General features: G+C 43.7%; 1 protein-coding gene across 1 annotated transcript; it reads right to left on the bottom strand.

The window, feature by feature from the left end:
- Positions 1 to 958: 958 nt before the first annotated feature.
- ces3 (carboxylesterase 3) lies at positions 959 to 12,773 on the bottom strand. The gene is made up of 13 exons (XM_082540723.1): positions 12,338 to 12,773; positions 8,058 to 8,259; positions 7,839 to 7,977; positions 6,247 to 6,380; positions 5,904 to 6,057; positions 5,649 to 5,753; positions 4,927 to 5,028; positions 4,535 to 4,675; positions 4,350 to 4,430; positions 4,045 to 4,186; positions 2,745 to 2,894; positions 2,126 to 2,198; positions 959 to 1,482 (listed from the first exon to the last, which is right to left on the bottom strand). The coding sequence occupies exons 1-13, from the start codon at positions 12,402 to 12,404 to the stop codon at positions 1,293 to 1,295; spliced, it is 1,680 nt and encodes a 559-aa protein (XP_082396849.1). The 5' UTR covers positions 12,405 to 12,773; the 3' UTR covers positions 959 to 1,292.
- Positions 12,774 to 18,344: the final 5,571 nt, after the last annotated feature.

Raw genomic sequence — 18,344 nt, forward strand, 5'->3', positions numbered from 1 at the left:
TATTTATTTAATGATTGTAATTATGGTTATTATGTACACAGCATTGGTGTGATATTAATAAAGGTTATGAGGTAAGAAAGGTGTGTGTAGTTTAGTATGGAACCCCAGATAATGGTATGGCTTGAGGGCCAATTAGCAGCAGTCTATAAAGGGGTGCCAGATAACATCAGAGGCCGTTGCTGGATCCATGTCCCACCCCTGGGCTACATTGTTTTATTTCATGTTATGGTTTTGGAATTTTAATATAGGTGAATAAACACACCTCATCTCTGCCTCAAGCCTCCTATTTGAACCCAGCCACTACAGGCCATCCTAACAGTGTCCCGTATGAATATGGGGTATAAAGGACAGGGCTCTGTGCTGGACTAAAAACTTGTTGCAGCCGCTGAACCGTGACAGGCTTCATGTAGTGCAGGTTTGTCTTTGGAGTTTTATATTCTGGCAGCTCAGACTGAGCGGAGTGACTCTGTGCTTACAAACTGAACTTGACACCCTTGATGTTACTAAGTCACTTTTTTATTTGTGTCTTTGAGGGTGTCTTGCATCATTTGCAGTTACTTTAATTATTTTTACTTATTATTTTTTGAGTTGATTTTATTTTGACATTTTCTTGGTTAGTTTCAGTTTCTCATTTTGGTTTTATGTCTCATTTAATCATTTTATGTTTTCCAGTCATTTCAAACCTTGCTGTTGGTATTTTGTGTCTTCTGTCTGATTTTTCATAGAAGAAATACGGTGTTACCTGTAACATAAAACTGGGGCTCTGACCTTTGCCCAGTAAGACCTTCAGTAATTCAAGTGTCAGACAGAATTACTCAACTTTATTTTAGTGTCCTTTTAAAGTCCTCAGAGAGTTCACCGAGTGTGGGCAGGACTAAATACATGATAATAAGATATATTCCTTCATTCTAGATATGTAAGAATTAGTTATGCAATGGAATAGTCAAAACTCTTGATGTGAAGATTGTTCCTTTGCCTTTTAATATGATTGCATTTTAAATTATAAGTGGCACATTTTATTAATTTATTATTTTAGGAAAGTAATCAATCAGCAAATCAAGTACATAACCTAAAAGACCTGATAATTCTCTTTTTGCTTTCAAAATTCATTTCAAAGTTCATTAAGCATTATCTTATATCAACAATGCCTATTTAAAAAAATTAAATTACATTTTTTTTAATTACAGTTTTGTTACAAATCACTTAGAATTACAAGAGTTGTGAAAGACACTCAGTTAATCTATTCTTAAACAAAGAAAAAAAGAGTTTGGGCTGTAAAACTTTATCAGTCATCAGTTTCCAGGCACCAGTTTGGCTGCTGCTTCCAACTCTCTGAGCTTCAGAGGCAGGGTGACAGTAGCGAAGTGGACCCTATCCTTCCTCAATTTCTGTTTCACGGTCTGAGTCGGGCCCAGCTCCATGTACTCCTGGTTCTGCCTGTTGTACTGAGGCCAGCTGACCAGCCCAGGACCATTGGGAGAGCTGGGGATGTCAGTGCAGAGAAGATCATCAGTATATGTTCCCTGCGATTTCATTCTGCAGAAATATCATCATTTCATTTGTATACGGCAACTGCACTCATGTGTGCCCTTGTGGGTTGCATCCTTTAAATATTTCCTACTCCAACCAGCAAATTTACTGCAGTCACCTGTCAGCCACTCACAGCTGATATTAATTAAACTGATTACTTATTGCAATAATTCCTGTCAAGCATTTGGTTCTGGAAGCTGATGTGCTGGAAGGAGAAAAGCTGAGATAAGATATGTTTCTTATATCCCAAAAGAAAAACCTCGATAACGTCATGGTGGTAACAGAGATCAAACCCGGGGCCTCATTAGTGCTGTTATAGACTTGACCTGTGACCTATTTCCCCTGACAAACGTGCAACCATTAGGTGTTGTATTTGGATCAGACGCCAACCTGAACCTGACTCATAAACCCAGACAGGTTGTTAGTAACAGCAAGCAGATCTGTTGAGGCCAGTCAAGAGTTATCTTTTCTGTTTCTACTATACCGTACATCATCAGCCCTGTATCAGTTGCTACCAGTTGATAGTCAGCATGTCATGAAGGAAGTCAACAGTACAGGGTCTGTAGTTTTGCGGTTTGCAGCCGTTTTTACTCACCCATCTCGGACAAAATTAGCCCAGTATGACATCATCGTCCTGCAAAATCTCTCATCCTCTTTGGTGATGTTGCCTGAAGATGGGACAGTGGAAGGTCAGTCACAAAGCTGCCCTCTGACTTTCAGTCTTCTAAGGTTAAAGCTGATGTATTCTGCCCATTTTCAGCTCAAAAGTTTTATTCTTGGACTCTGATAATCTGGATCTTCTGTCTGAAACAAGCTGGTCTAACTCTTCCCCCTTTGACTGACATAAACAGAGTTGAAACCGCATGTGGGTGGAGCTTCTGTGCTCCCAGCCAGAGCTATGTGCCCGACATGCCCATATTAGGGACATCCATTCTCTGTGACATCATATAGATGCAAGAATAGAAAAAACTATCTGAAAAGGAGCTGTCTTACACCTTTTGGCTCGTAGTGATTACTGTACATGTGCTGACCTCAGTATTTAGAACTTTGGGAATTTTATTTGATTTATTAAGTCATGCACATCTGACAGAAAAGAAGGGAAAGCAGAATAGGTCCCTTTTAAACAACATTTTGTAGCCATTTGTTAGCCACAACTTTCCCCCATCAGTGATACAATAAAAATGTATTATAGGGCATATACTACACACACTTACCTAAGATTTTTATATTTCCATTCCAGAAACATCCACCAAACATCAAGCCGACATCATCTGCATGATCTGCTTTCACAAAGCTGGGCCTGTTATGTTTGTATATCTCAGCCTGGTATGCAAACTCATACATGTAAACTGGAACGCCCACGTCTGAACAGCCAAGGAGACAAAAGATGAGAGGAGCATGGTTATGCTGGGCTTAAACAGAACAAAGTGAACTTTTTCCCTCACTATTCACTACTGGCACAAAGCTTTGAGGAGCTTCTTTCCTTGCATCAGTTATAGTTGGATTAAAGGAGCAAAAACTAAGCTGACAAATAGGTACACTGATAACCGCAGAAATAAAGAGAAGCTAGCCGCATTGTGAATTGATTTTAACAAGATAAAAGCGTTTATTTTAACCAAAACCACAAACTTTAACCAACCAGCCACTGAAAAACCATGGATGGTCTCTAAGCTCCTGTGCTTGTGTCATCTCTTTTCTATTCCCTGAGTCTGTTTCAGCAGAGAGACTGTTAGTTCCTGCTGTCGCCAAGTGCTGCTCACTGGAGATCATCTGGAGATCATCTGATTCCTGGGAGTCTCTATTTAATATATTATATTAAATAGAGACATATATATATTGTAGAATCGTCACCTTTTTTATATTCATCCATAGCTGCTGTGATGCAGATGCTGTATCGGTCTGTCGTGGTGAAGAAAGAGCTGAGTGCAAAAGCAAAGCCGTCAATCTACATCCCTAGCCTCAGGTTGTGGATCCAAGTGGTGGAAATTAGCTTTCTATAAAGCGTGGCTGGCCTCTCTCTTGGAGATAGGATAAGGCGTTCTGTCGAGAGTGGCTCTGACTAGCCGGAAGGGTCTAGTTGGTTCGGGCATCTGACAAGGATGCCTCCCAGGTGACTCCTGGGTGAGGTGTTCTGGGCATGTTCCACCAGGAAGAACCCCGAGACAGACCAAGGACATGCTGAATAGATTACACCCCTCATCTGGCCTGGAAATGCCTTGGTGTTCCCTTGATAAGCCGGAGGAGGTGGCTGGGGATAGGGATGCGACCTGGCCTCGGATGTATGGAAGCAAGGCCAGGATAGCAGTTTGGTTTTTTTGGTTTTGTTTGGATTTCTGCTCAGGATTTGCTGAGTCCCATTTCACATAATGTCTCTGATAGAGAGGCCCGAGACTGACTGAATGACAGTGTTTCATTTCTGGCACTTATATGTGTGGTTTTGGGAGTCCTTGGAAGTCCACCTGCTCTAATATTTAAATATAAAGGCATGCTGGATGAGTTAGCCCGTTCTCTAACCTGAGTGGTACCCGGCCACTCGGACAACAGGCAGTGTCATCAGCAGGTCTCCTATGATTTCAGTGAATCTGTCTCTGATCTCCTCTGGAGTTTTAGCATCTTGCAGGTATTCATCTACAATGAGGTTGTTAACAAAGGAGGCCTGGAACAGAGAAACAGGTTTTGAAACCATTAGATCAGGTGAGTTTTATTATAGCGCCTAGTCCTAATTTTAACCTGAGCTCAAAAAAAACTTCACCACAACTTCAATCAAATCATTGAATCAATGATATAAAGAAAAGCTGCCTAGCTGTTGCTGTGCTCACCCCTGGAGGATTAAACATGTTCACCACTGCCAGCACGGTCTCTCTGTTCATGCCATTCTCCCACCCAGGAGCGGCGAAGCTCTGCAATCCACAAAAACACAATTTAGATCAAGACTTTAAACAGGAAACACATTAGGAGAGTGGAATCAGCCACAGAGACTGTGGTGTAGAGGTATCTGTGCGACCTGAGGTAAGATCCAGCCAAATTCATGGTTTGTGATTCCCATCAGTACCGGAACCTTCAGCACTTCGTGTTTCTGAAGAAGAGCCTCTGCCAAGTCAGTCAGAAATTCGCCGTCCACCACGGCCCCGAGGAAAATTTTCATCTGCACAGAAGTGACTGTTGATGACTTCCAACAGAGGTCAAATGGATACAGGAAGCTGGAGTTTGCCAGCTGAGAGTGTTTAAATGCTTCCATCTAGTGGCCTTAATTAAGTATTATTCTTGCACGTGATATTAATCTCTAATCCAGCAGGTTTTCACACAATTGGCTTGAACAACATCAGATTCATTGTCTGTTTTTCACTCAGTGAATTCAGAGTACATCTGCTTGCACGTGTTAACACAATCATTTACCTGCTTTGTTGCGGCTACTAATTCATCTTGACTCTTTCCCTTCATACAACGGATCAGTTCCTCTGTGCTGCTGTGGTTACATCCAATATGGTTCGCAACAATCTGGGTATGTGGGGGACATGAATGACAATCACAAACAACACAATCTCTTGCTGCCCCAACTACACTAACTTCACCCAACTTTAGTGAAGTTAGTGTAGCTTTAACCCTTTCACGCATAGTGGACAGCTATTCAAAGGCTGTTTCCTTGTATTTGTGTCAGTGTTGATGGTATACTTGCACATAAAACACTACATTGGACACTGATGTGTGACTCCATACCCTGCCACCCACTGGTCAGCCAGTGTTGTCCACCTAAGTGGACATGTAAAAAACTCTTTGAAAAGTACATGTTTGAAAAAAGGAGTTCAAAAATCTTTTTTTCATGAGTAAAGATGAATAAAAATACTTGTGATTGTCATCATTCATCCATGAAAGGGTTAAACTGAGCAATTTCACTGTTACCATCTCGGAATTTCTTTTTTAATTGAACATGGACAATGCATCTATATGCATGTCTGTTCAGATAGTGGTGAAGACTTGATTAGCACTGAAGTATTAACTGTTCATTCTTGGCCAGATTTAGATGCTACTTCAAAGGAGCTACAAAGCAGATATGTTGATCTGCTGATGGAGCAGTCACTGTGAGCTACTTCAAATTCCTCGCATTCAAATTTCAGCACCTGCGCTTGAGACAAAGGATGATTTGTAGTGTAGGTTCCAAGTGTTGCTACTCCACTTTGAAAGATTGCCCTCTGAAACAGTCCTTTTGCTTGTGGAGAAAGAGTCTGTTCAAAAAGAGACATACAGTATGCATGTAAAATTCACTTATGAAATACTCAAACACTTGAATTACTCAGTATTAACTTTGAGGTGCTCATATTTGAGCTTAAACAAATGTTTAGCAGGTTGATTTGACATGCTGATTTCTTCCTTACCAGTATGGATGCACTGATTCCTCCAGCAGATTCTCCAGCCACTGTGACCGTCTGCGGATCGCCACCAAAGGCTTCAATATTTTCCTGCACCCATCTCAGGGCTGCCAGCTGATCCAAGAAACCCCAGTTGCCCTGGGCGTGTTCATCTCCAGTGCTTCGGAAGAAGAAGAGTTGATACAATTTATTTGGATTGCTTTAACTTCATAATATCCACCACATGACTGATGAACCAGCTGGAGTTATTATTGGCAGTAGATTGTGAGTTAGCTCAACCTTTTGTTAGAAATAATTTAATTAATGTGATCAGGTGGATGTTGAAAGGTTAAGGAAAACAACTCCTTACCTCAGGAAACCCAGAATGCCGAGTCGATACTGAATAATAACCATCACTATGTTTTCATAAACAGCTAGTGGAGCCCCATCATACTGTGAAGCTGCACCCATAGCCAGACCTCCTCCATGGATCCACACCATCACCTGAAACACAGCCAAAGAACCTGCATGTCACACCTGACCGATGCCGATTGGAGGAAAAGAAAAAGGTAACGCTGGTAGTTAAAGTAGTAGAAGCACACGGTCAAATGGAAAGCTGCTTATCCATGTCATCAGTCAAAACAGAGATGCCCAGACTTCCTTCTCGACAGCCAACTCGACTTCTTCAGCGTTCTTTTGCTTTCCCGAGCAAGCCAAGAGAGATAATATCACCAGCATTTCTGGACCCACACCAGGGTATCCTCCAAGTTCACAATCCCCGAAGCCTAAATCCTTCTAATCTAGGAGACATAACCAAATCTGATTACTGAACCGCCACAAATGACTCGGCTCTCATCTCAGCCCTTTCTGCTTTGCTTAAGGGCTGAGATGGATCCACAGGTACTTGGGAACCCTTCAGGTCTCCTTCACTCTGGCCATCAACTTATTTTTTTTTAAGCCAGAGTGGGCACTCCACCCTCTTTCAGATAAAAATCACGACTCAGAGTTTAATCTCCACTTCACACTGGCAATCATCACTCACTGAAGCCAGCAGTGCCGCATCATCAAAGCAGAGATGAGATCCTGAAACCACCGGTCGTGGCACCCCCTGTCCCTCGGCTGTAACCAGACATTCTACCCATAAAAGTTTGAAACAGACTCAGTGGCAAAGGACACCCCTGCTGGAGTCCAACACCCACTAGGAACATTATGCCTGGAAATGCAAACCAAGCTCTCACTTTAATTGTACAGTTGGCCCATAGCAATGGCCCTGATATCCCATGATCCTGAAGCACACTCTGCAGGACTTTGTTCTACCTGAATCTGATATTCACTATCAAACAGACTCTCCTCAGTTCAGTTTTTTTAAAAACCTTGGTGACCTCAGTGACTGATGGGCGAGTCGTACACCTCGTGTCCGGGCTCTGTCGTCCCTGCAGTGGCCGTGTCAGTGGGGATCAGGGGACTCTCACTAAGATGTGTCCATAAAGATCTGTATGTGACTGCTTAACCTTTACTGTTGCAAGAACATATAAGGCATATTTGGAGATAGCAGGACTCTGAGCGAGATACCTCCTTAGTCTGGATTTAGATGCCTGAAAACAATGCACAACATTCTGCTATGCTTCCTCTATTGAGCATGTTTTACTAAAATGTGTAGCCATGGGAGAAAGGCTTTGTTAGAAGTGTTAGCCACTCAGGAGCAACATGAACCCCACATATTAAGAAGGCGTCGCTTGGACGATGCAGCAGGAGGTCTGGGGTGAGCTTTGTGTTGCTGTCTGTGAGGCTTCAGTTAAGGTGGTAAATATTTGTTGACCTGGAGGGAGTAGGGTTGTAATGGAAAAGAGCCCAGGACACCAAACTCATCTAGTGCAGAAAATGGCATCAGTGCTGTATTATACTATATAAAATATTAGACTATGATACTCTGTATCCCTGCACCCTGCCACTTTTACTCACTGGAAGCTTGTTCCCCTTAGTTGCTTCAGCTGGAGTGTAGACATTCAGATACAGACAGTCCTCTGAAATTGCTGGTGGGATGAATTCGAGCGACATGGTTTTTGAAACATTCACAACTAGTTCAGGATCCTGGATACACCTGAAAAGGAGACAGATGAGGGAGAGTGTGTGATTCAGAATGAGAGTGCTGTTAAAATGTTCTGCTCTTTGGTGACTTACATAGATGGCTCTTGTGTGCCGTCTCTCACACCTTCCCAGGGTTCCTCAGGCCGCGGAGCAGAGAAGCGGAGGTCTCCCACGGGCGGCTGTGCGAAGGGTATCCCCAGGTAGCACTTTGCCCTCCTCTCCGTGCCTTTCACACTAACATATTCTCCTCTGATTTGACCATTTTTCGCTGAGACCACGAGGTCACTTCTCCCTGCTGAAGAAAGAAGTGTGCCGTTAATGGGCTGTGCATCTAAGTCTGAAGAAGTCTTTTAACTTAACCGCTTAACAGCTTTTAGTTTCTCTGTTTGTAGAAGTTCAAGGTGTAAGAAGCAGATTCATATCTGCAGGTCACATGACTGAAAAGTATCATTATTCATTCAGTTTAATGCAGTTTTATTTATACATTGCCAAAACACAAGAGCATAATTAATTATTAAGTAAAAAAAATATGCTCCGTATAAACTGAATGTATGTCAAACAAGTACACTTTATTTTCTTAAAATTAACATTTTACGTTGCACTTACATGACACACTGACATGGAAAACTGAAATTACTTAAAGGCAACATTTTGGATAGTGTGTAAAATACAAATAAAAGCAGAATGCAATGATATACGAATCTCAAACTCATATTTAGTTCACAACAGAAAATAGTCAAATATGTCAAATGATTAAAACGAGCGCAGCGACGCTTTGTAAGTTTGACTAAAAAGTATGACGTAGTCCTGTGTGGACGGCAGAGGTCAGACCCAAACGCAGGACTCGGAAACAAAACGAGTGAACTAAAGAAGACGCCGTTATTACCTGTAACACGATACTCTTAAACTCACTGACACAAGCATACAAAAACTCAGGCCAGGAGAAAACCAAGCCTTAACTAAGAGTAAAAGAGGGAAACACGGAGCATTCAGGGACAACACTACAAGGGACAAAGTGAAACTGAGAACTTAAATACACACACAGGATAACGAGAGGCTGAACCACGAGTGGGAGCACAAAAGGACTGGGCAAGAAACAGACATGGAGACGAACACAGAAATGAACAAAGCAACATGAAGGGAGAACACAGGAACAGGACTACAACAGTGTCACGGTGCCATGGAGACAGCACAGGTAGGGGAGGGGACAGAAGGAAGAACAAAACACAGGTGAGACTGGACCAAACAGGCGCAACAAGAACCACAGAATTAGAAATGTAAAGAATGAAAACTCAGAGGCATTAGGAACTAAAGACAGAGAACCAATACATAGCTGGAATATGAAAATCTCCAACACCAAACAAAACCAGTGTTGGTCAAGTTACTTGAAAAAAGTAATCAGTAACTAATTACTGATTACTTCCCCAAAAAAGTAATCCCGTTACTTTACTGATTACTTATTTTCAAAAGTAATTAATGACTTAGTTACTTTTTAAAAACACGATTTACAACCTGAAGAGGTGATAAAGTGATAGATCTTTCAGCCCAATTCTACTTTTTCTGCATAATCCATCATACAAAATGTAATCAAATGGAAAAGTCTCTTTTTAAAACTTGTTTTATTAGTTTTAATCTTTTAATTTTATGCATCAAGCAAAAATTTAATTATATGCAACATTCTCTGACTTGAATAAATTAGTTTAACATTGAAACCTATTTTCTGCACATTCCAGCACATAAAATAAAATATTTTGTGTGTTTACACTCAGTCTTTCAAATAGATGCAAGTAAAACACAGCAGAAAATAAATAAAGTCAAAGACTCAGCGGTCCTGTTGCTCTATTTTCACCTGTAAAGCAGGAGTGGGGTAGGCGGAGGTTTACCCTGGTGCAGGTGTGCCGCGGTCAGTGGAAGAATCCGCGAGTTTCTCTGTGAGTTTCCCATTACGTCGTAGCTACTCGGTGCTTGCTCGGAGGTTTAGGGGTTTTTTTGCTGTAAAAAGAAGTTTTCTTCCCACGCACGATGGACGCTAATGTTTTTGTCACTTTTTATGGAATCAAACTCAAAGTAAGGTCAGTACTTCCACGCCTTAAACGCTGCACGCTCATACTCTCTCCCACAATCGATATGTGATCCATTGTTGATCTGCACACAGCTGTTGTCACGAACGGGGCACTCGCTTACGTCACTGTCGTGAGACATTCTCGCAAAAAAAATCACGGTTTTAGTAACGCAGTAACGCAGCGCTCCTACGGGAAAGTAACGGTAATCTAATTACCGTTTTTGCAATAGTAATCCCTTTACTCGTTACTTGAAAAAAGTAATCAGATTACAGTAACGCGTTACTGTAATCTGATTACTGATTACTTTAATCTGGGAAGTAACGCGTTACTGCCCATCTCTGAACAAAACAGCACAACTCCAAAAGAGGGTCAAAGACCCAGGATCGTGACTAAAAGAAACAACCATAAGAATATTTCACAACTAACCAGGGTAACTGGTTACAGGTCAGTGACGTGAGTGGGTAAAAAAAGGATCTTAGAGAGGCAGAAGACTGTACGGTACATAACATCATTATGAGATTCAGAGAATGTGGTGAAATCTCTGTGCCCAAGGGTCCAGGCTCAATGTCTTTATTGGATGGACAGTGCCTTGGGCAACATTGCGTTAAAGCAGGGATAATTCGGTGATGGAAATCAGTGCCTGATCTCAGGTACACTACCAGACATCTCGGTCAGTGAACACTATTCTCTGTCCACAGATGCAGATTAAAGCTCCATCATTGCAGAGAAGCATGTGAACATGATCCACAAACACCGCCGTCTTCTCTGGGCCAAAGCTCATTTAAAATGGACTGAGACAAAGTGAAGACTGTTGAATATTTGAAGTTCTCAGTGCCCCTGTAATTGACAGCTTGCACTGTAAAGGCACCATCAGTGCTGAATGGTTTACAGCGGGTTTAGAGCGACGTGCCATGCAGAAGGTCTTACAAGATAATCCTAAACCACTTTTTCAGCCCCATGACTTCAGAGTAGTAGCGTCCAAATGCTGAACTGGCCTGCCTGCAGTGCTGACCTTTCACCACCTGAAAACATATGACTCAGGACTATCCAGCAGCTAGAATCTTCTATGAGACGACAAGGGGACAAAATTCCAGCGGCTCTCAGTTCCCAGACATTTACAGTCTGTTGAAAAAAAAAAAAAAAAAGAGGGGACGTTACACGTGTTGCGTGAAGCTCAAAATGACCTTCATGTTTAAAACTGCACATTTTCTCAGTTCAAACTGTTTACATGTTTGTGTTCTGCTGTGAATAAAATTTGGGTTTATGAGATTTGCAAAATAGCTGCATTCTGTTTTTATTTACATTTCACAGCCCAATGTTTTGGAATTAGGGTTTATATTAAAAAAACAAAACAAACTAGTGATAAATCATAATCAGTATGCTTTGTGCAAAGAGGGTTTGACCTCTGGCACTTCCACATGCCGCCCTGTCCCGGGCCTCCTGACTGTGGAGCAGCAGCTCACAGATGCCAAATGTGTGAAGCTGTTCTTTGTGTCCAATCATTGCTTCTGTGTAGCTTAATTGTCTCAATCCAAGTGTTTTGTATCAGCTTTGAGTTACATAATCTGTGTAGCTTTAAAATGTTTAGCCTACCTTGAAGAAACTCACCAGCCCAGTGGCAGATTGATTCTTTGTAACAAATAGGTAGGTTTAACTAGTTAACAGAATGCTTTCCATTAGTGGGCCTTTACTGTGTATTTTTACTGTCTGATTGCCACTTACTGCCATCTGCTGTCTGAATATTTCCTGTAACAGTGAACTGTGTGAAGCATGCATGTAGTGAAGCACGATGATTTAACATGGTTTTGGTTTTACTAGTCCAGTGCCTTTTCATGGAAACTGAACCCCACATTATTTCTTCGGGTGGTAGTTAACGTTTGGGATAACTGGTTTAGGAACGCATTAAGAAATGTGCACAGAAAAATAGCCCCACAAGCATGCGCGTGTGTGTGTGTGTGTGTGGTTTTCTTCCTGCACAGAGATTGAAGCAGACACCATTCACTGTCATGGAAACACTGAACTACTTTCAGCCAGAATAACTTAACTAATCCAAAAGAAAAACCTCAGACCTGGCACTGAAATCCTCCCCAACACACCTGCCAACTTTCAAGGGGGTGGGCAAAATGATGAAGGTGTACATGGAGCAAACATCAAAAACATCAGCATGATTATACTTTATCTGACACAATCCTTCTTTTCTGCTCTGCTAACATACTATAATATTCTGTGGTGAACCCATGAATCAGCCATCTGTCTGCAGACATTACCATGTGCCTCCCAGAAAAGAGCTCAAATGAAGCGTTGTCTCACCTGGTGTTGCCTGTGCTACCACAATCAGCACAGGTAGAACATAAACAATAAACAGCGCTGTTCTCATCCTGGCCAGGCTCAGAGAAAAGACGGACTGAATTACAGCAGTCTCAGAGAAATAGCCTTCGACTCCCCCCTCCCCTATCCTGCCCTCCTTTAGCACCTCCCATACACTCACAAACACACAAGCATTCAAAACATAGAGCCAGTACACAGACTTTTAACCTCTTTCACACCCACTCAATATGCGATAGCCTCAGTGCTACGACCCGGCTCAAAAGTCGCAACATAAAAAAAAAGATGAACACCAGAGTGTTAGTGAGAAGAGGATTTTTCTTAAACTGGAATACCAGGTCGGCTAAAATTGCTGGAGCCACCAAGGCAAAGACAAGTGAGCTCCCTGGAAGCTTGCCTCAGGTATGCTTTTATCCACACCTGACTAGGTGTGGCCAATTAGCATCAGCTGAAAACATTGAGGAGATTAGGGGCTGCAGAGGGACGTAACACTCAGCATAAATATTGTAGTCGTCTATTGATTTAAACTCCACGCACGACTCTGACCGCAGAGTCAAAAATGAGGAAATGCTGCTCTTTGACCCCGCTCAGATCTCACTAGTATACTCCTAACAGTAGGGTAAATGCAAACTGTTCTCTGTTTCTAGGAAAACAGTAGTGATGGCCAAATGAAGCTTTCCGAAGCACTGAAGCTTGTATTGAAAAACGGTTCATTACTCGAAGCTTTTCAACACAGTCCTCTCCGGTGACATCTGGTGGTGAAAATTTTGAAGAGCAGCTTGAATCTGCAAAATAAAACGGACTGCTCAATTATCACTGCTCACTCAAGAGTGGAGTTCTCTCTGATATTGGGCCACCGTTCCGTTGCTTTGAACATGTAATTGGTTTTGTTTTCTCGATTGGGGGGCTGAAAAAAATGTAATGCGTATCTGCGTAATACATTTTGATCAATAAACTTTCCCTATTTAAACATGCACTATGGTGTGGCCTTTCTTTGCTCATAACTCCTTGATGTTGGTAAATACAATAAGTGAGCAATATATATAATATACATATGATAATGCACAGCACATTATGGAGTATGCCCCTGCTGTGAAGTCCTGCCTCCATCTACTTGTCGTTTAATCACTGGACAGCTGGACAGGTTCATACAAAATATTAGATGAGGCCAATTGTCCTATACATATTTTTGACCTAGGGGTGGGATTGATTGTGAACTGGAAAGGGAAAATGCTTAGGGAGCTGAGTACGGCTGCATAATAACGTTAATTTACAAATCGACACGGGATTTTAATGAATCAATATCACTTTATTCAATTTAGCATGGATTGTAATCAGAAAGGCGATAATCAAAACCCACCCCTAATCAAGAACTTGCAAAGTAAAAACATGCTCTATGTCAGGTAGCCCTTTTGTTATTTACATTTAAAAAGAGGATTAGTGTTACTGTGCGCTGGCTGAGTCTGTTTCTTTTCTTAGAAATAGTTTCTCCTGCCCTGGAGAAAATCCACTTGCATGGAACAGAAGAGGCTGTGGAGTGCAGGAACTACACTGCAAGCTGGTAGATATGCAGGTATTCCTGGGTCCTGCAGACTATCACCTAAAAACAATAAACAAAATGATTTTCTAAACTGTAGCAATGTAATGTACGTATAGTGTCAAATACATTTTTGTAGTCTTCATCAGCTTTAATGCACATGGAAGTGTTCCTGAAGTCATATGCTGTAATGATATTTCCATTATGAAAACATGATTTTGGACATTTCAAGTTTTTCACTTCGGCAGATAAAATGAATTGAGCAAAATCAACTCAAAATATTCCCACACGTCAGAACGTCCTCTCTTCCTCGCTGGCTCCATATCTGTCAGTGGAATGATCACCTCTTCGCTCTCTGTCACCATCAACACACTCCACGAATCCCGTGGATGATTCACTTCCTTATATCCGTTTGAATCAGGTACCGAAGCAGTTACGTGCGTAATGAAGCTTCGGACGTCACTGGTCACGTGACTTTTGCCAAACGAAGCAAGCCTCGACACAGTGCTTCTGAACCAGTGTGTTGTTTTTTTCGACACACGCTCCGGAGCGTCAGCTTCAAGCGGGCCATCACTAGAAAACAGACTGCTGTCAGACTGAGAGGAGGTACATGAGGTGAAATGCAACAAACAAACCCAAATAACTGTGAAATGTGCACATTCTGCCGCGGCCCTTCAGTGAATGATCGCAGTGAACGCACTAAAAAGGGGAAAGAAATCCTTGGAGCAAAGCTGCTGTGGGTTCTTGCATCACTTGTGTTCCTCGTGTGCTTGTAAAAGTCACTTAAAGGTGAGCCATAATATTTTCACAGCTGAGGGCTTTCTGTCACATTATGTGCTTCACTGAGCAAACAAGTGTTGGAGTCAGTGTGTGTACAGACCTTTCTGTTTAAAGACCATGTGTAGTCCCCATCAAACCCAACGTAAACCCAATGAGACTAAGAGAAAATACAGTAAAGTGGCGTCGCTGGTGTCAAATACTGTGTTTGTAAAGAATTGCTTGAGTTCTGATGTTGGTAATTCTCATTTATGTGCAGTTTAAATGTATTTTAAGCATTATTTAGGTAGGATTTCTTGACACCAACTATATTTACCAGTGTGAGGAAGGTTTAGTCTGCTATAATGACTAAAATAGAAGAGTTGAAATCAAAGACAAATGCTCCTATGGTCTTGTTCTGAGAGTATATTAAAGTATTTAGTAAACTACATCCAAAAGACATCAAATTCAGCACTCTGCATACTCGTTTACCAAGAACTAGATCTACCATGTTTGGAGAGGTTTGGATAAATGGTTTTGAGGATAGGAAAAGAACGGTCAGACAGGAAGATGTAAGAAGGTAAATGATCTAAATATACCAAATTCAGTCTACTGGAGTACAAAGTACAATAATTGCCTCTCAGTTTAAAATATTTGAGTACTTTAAGCATTATGGTTGGGTTTGAGTCTTTCCCAGAAGACATTTGGCAAGAGACAGGAAGTCACTCTGGGCTGACTTGCAATCCAGAACTAAGGCTACGTTCACACTGCAGGTCTTAATGCTCAATTCCGATTTTTTGATCAAATCCGATTTTTTTGTCTGCTTGTTCACACTACAAATAAAATGCGACAGCAAACGCGCTCTAGTGTGAACGCTCAAAGCGGCCCGCATGCGCAAAAGAAGACGTCACACACAACGCGCTCTGTTCAGACCCAGAACAAACTATATTGTTTGACTGATGGCCCTTAATATAAAGACTTCGGACTTCATGTTTCCCAATTTTTGCTTTAAGTTATTTTGTTATTTACATAATAATGTAGATAACCTAATAATGATACTTATTGCTGTTTTAGAGGAGCGGTGCTTCAAAGGATAGTTGCAGATTTCTGTCAGAATCTGCAGGTTATGCAGTACAAATAAAATGTTCACGTTTCTCCAACGTTGTCTTCCCAGCAGTCTCACCGGATGGCCAGGAAGCGTTCGCGATGTCTTCTCGGGCGCTTCTCTGGCGCTGATAATTGGCGTCTGTCTTGTGTCAGTGACATAAAAGACGGATTTAATGCGACATGACCGTTCACACAGCAGTCGCTTTCTGAAACGTCGGATATGTGCTGACGGACGTGGGTTACTGACCTGGTAGCCTGGCTGGCCCTGGGTGGGTCCGGGATGGGCGTGAGGTTCTGGGGGCGCTCCGTCTCTGGGCTGGGGCCCGGGCCGGGCCTCGGGGGCTTGGGTCCTGGTTGGTGTGTTGCCGGGGTTGTGGGCGGGTGGGTGCATGGGGGCCCAGCCCTGGAGCAGGGTGCCGCCGGTGCGTCGAGCCACCTGGGGGGCCCTTCAACTGGTGGGGGAGATGGTCACATCTTGCAGGAGCTTTCCTCTCTTCAGGAACTCTCTCTGCAGGAGGGGGAGATACAGGAGAGGTGGAGGAAGATCTCAGCCTGGACGTTTACTGTCTTATATAGTCTGGAAGATGAGTGGATGGTGGGGTGGGTGCAGTTTTCTCTGTGGTGGGGTTGGGTGGACTGTCCCGGGCTCTGTGGGGCCGGGGGGTGCTGCTGCACTGGGCCCCAGTCTGGATGGGCCTGGGCCCCCTTTCCCTGGCGGGTCGCGGAGTGTGGGAGTGCCTACTGGGGTCAGCAGGGGAGCTGGCCCCAGGGAGGGGTTACCTGCCCCTCCCTTCCTTCCCTCCCCATCTCCAGCTGCCTCCCTCTTCCCGCTCCACCACAACCACCCACACATGCAGGGCCTTGGAGTAGGGGTATGTCACCAGGGTGCAGAGGAGGCTACCCCCCCCCCCCCCCCCTGTCCCCTTCTGGCTGCCTCTGCCTCAATTTTATCCCACAACTTAGACATTCACATTATTCACACTCTCATTACACATACATATAGGATCTTGGGCGTGGGAACAATCACGGAGTCCAAATTACCATCAGGGTGTACACCCCACCCCTGGCATCGTTGCCCACCTCTCAATTTTAAATACACTTAGACATTGAGGGCTATCAGGAGGGACTATGCGCTTACCTGCTGCTCTCTGGCAGGTAGCTCCATGCCCTCCTGGGTTTTAATTGCACCTTAGAACACACATGCATCAACACTACAATGAGCGGGTGGAGGGAGGTTTGGAGTCTTCTCTCACCCCCATTCTCTGCGGCCTGCTGGAGCGGGAGGGCTAGGACTAGGAGGAGGAGTTGGCCGTCTGACTGCGGTCTGGAGTGTGGAGCCTTCCTGCTGCTGCGGAGTCGGGGTGGTCTGCCTCTCCCCACCGCAGGGAAAAGGGTAACACCACCTGGGTCTGGGTGCAGTTCCCCCCTCCAGGGGTAAGGGTACCTAGACCCGGTTTGTAGAGTACGCTTGGGGAGTGTGATTGTGTGTACAGCGTCTCTTTATGTCTGTCTCCACGTTGGTTGAGTGTGGAGTAAGTGCATATGAGAGCATGAGGGTGGGAATGGATGTTTGTGTCTGTGTGTGCCTGTATGTCTGTGTCTATATGTCAGGTTGGGTATCAGACGCCACCTCTCTGGGGACATCTCAGGCCCTCCAAGGTTTGGAGGCCTATCTCCACCCACCACCACTTCCCCTGCCAGTGGCGGACCCCCTCAGACATCGGTGCGTTGGTGGTTCTTTGTGTCTGGGGATGGGCGTCCAGGTACACACCGGCTCACTCCTTGGCGGCCGCTTATCGGGGCCTGGAGCCTGGGGCTCGCTCGGGCCCCTTCGGAGGTGGGGTACCCCCGGCCTCTCGGCCTGGGGCTCGGTCACTCAGGCGCAGCTGGCTGCCGGCGGAGCTCACGGGCGCGTCACTGCAACTCCCCCTGGCTTCTGCTCCGCGGCTGCTGAGTGAGCCCTCATCTGGGACTCTCCTCAGCTCTTTCTGGGACAGTGGCGCGGCTGCCCCTCTGTTGGTCTTCCTTGGTCTCTTGTGTTCTGGGGGCCTCTGGATGTCTGGAGTTTTGATCTCCTCCATACCTGCTTCACACCCTGGAGGACGGGGCTGTGGCCCCCCCACACTCCCTAGCAGATCGTTACATGGAGAAACCTTTGGAATACAAGCGCGCTGAGCCACACAGGTATGCACACGGGTGTTTACTGCTCGTAGACCCAAATTACACCTTTCTTGGCTGCTACTTCGAAGCACATCTGTCCTGCGTGCTGCACAACAACATTGAATATTTAGTATTTACTGCTGTTTACACTTAGCTAGATTAATGTGATGGTGTTGTGTTTAGTATGTTGCTTTGTTTTTTGTTTTTTTTGTCTTTTTTGCTTGTTTTCTATTCTTCTCTCAACAGGTGATCCAGGAGATTTTTATTTTTTCTCCCCCCCTTTCTCACTGTCCCTCTCCCCTTCTGTTTTTCCTTTCCTTCCTCTTTCTTTCTCCCTTTCCTATCCCTCACTCATGTCTGTCCCGTCTGTAACATCTGAAAATAAAATATAATAAATAATAAAAACAAAGATCGACCAAATGGACCAATACG

This window comes from Aulonocara stuartgranti, assembly GCF_965226115.1.
Source record: "Aulonocara stuartgranti genome assembly, chromosome: 7".
Lineage (NCBI taxonomy): Eukaryota > Metazoa > Chordata > Actinopteri > Cichliformes > Cichlidae > Aulonocara > Aulonocara stuartgranti.